Source organism: Merops nubicus, unplaced genomic scaffold, assembly GCF_000691845.1.
Source record: "Merops nubicus isolate BGI_N331 unplaced genomic scaffold, ASM69184v1 scaffold18628, whole genome shotgun sequence".
NCBI classification, from domain to species: Eukaryota; Metazoa; Chordata; class Aves; order Coraciiformes; family Meropidae; genus Merops; species Merops nubicus.
In genome coordinates this window covers 1,511-2,377 of record NW_008625309.1, presented here as the reverse complement: position 1 = coordinate 2,377, position 867 = coordinate 1,511, and the positions used below count along the sequence as shown (strand labels likewise).

Below are 867 nucleotides of genomic sequence, written 5' to 3'. Positions count from 1 at the left end.
GGGCCCCCAGCCTGGCTCATAACCTGGCCTGAGCCCTCGCTCTCGGGGGAAGGGTGGGCAGCAGGAACAGACCGTGGCTGGGTTTCCTTGTGGCTCTGCCTGGGGACACTGTTTTGGCCCCGTGCAGGGGCTGTGGTGTCTGCAGTGACATCAGAGTCCGTGGTCCTCAGGGGACCTGCAGCTGAGCTTTGCAGCCTTTGGGCTCCAGCACCAAGCAGCCCTGGAGGGTACGAGGTGCTCAGCTCCAGCCTCGGGCTTCAGGACCAGCTCCTGCTGCCACCACGGTCCCCTCTTGCTGCTCCTTCTCGGGGTCCAGCTTCCTCCGTGTGAACTTGATGGTGGAATCTGGGGTCTCCCCAAGCCCCCCTGGCTGAGCAGAGGTGATGCCCGTGTAGACCTTGGCTCGGGGGCTCTGGGCAGACCGTGGGGAGGTGAGAAGCTCTGTCCCCTCCTGCGTGGGGACACGGAGACCACGGAGCCCTGGGGAGCGGCGCCCGGCTGCTCTCCCTCCTCCTTCCCTCGGCATGACTCTTCCTCTGCGTGTTGCCTGGATCTTTTTCTAACTCTTTCTTCCTTCCTGGCTCTCAGTGTCTCTGCTCTCACGCCTCACGCTCCTCTCCACCCCAGGAACCAGGCTCTCCCCAAGTCCTACGTGCCCCTGGAGTCTCCTCCGACCGTCCCTCCGCTGCCCGGCGAGAGCCGGCTCTGGCCGTGCCCCACGTCCCCCTCCTGGCAGCGTGGCAGCGAGGCGAAGAGGGGACAGGTACCGAAACCTCCGGGGCAGCCCCATGGCCCCTGCCCTGGCAGGGAGGACAGGGACAGCACGGAGCTGGCACCTGGCTAGGAGATGCAGCATACGGCGGCTAC

The 867-nt window shown here is 66.0% G+C and overlaps 1 protein-coding gene across 1 annotated transcript in view; it reads left to right on the top strand.

Annotated features, from left to right (window-relative positions):
• The window catches only part of PLEKHA6 (pleckstrin homology domain containing, family A member 6), a gene marked incomplete at both ends in the record, with an annotated part of 9,473 nt that overhangs the window by 7,251 nt on the left and 1,355 nt on the right, over window positions 1–867 (top strand). The window contains one exon of the mRNA XM_008945644.1: window positions 635–763. Within this exon, the coding sequence (XP_008943892.1) occupies window positions 635–763 (129 nt within the window). The remainder of the gene's footprint in view (window positions 1–634; window positions 764–867) is intronic.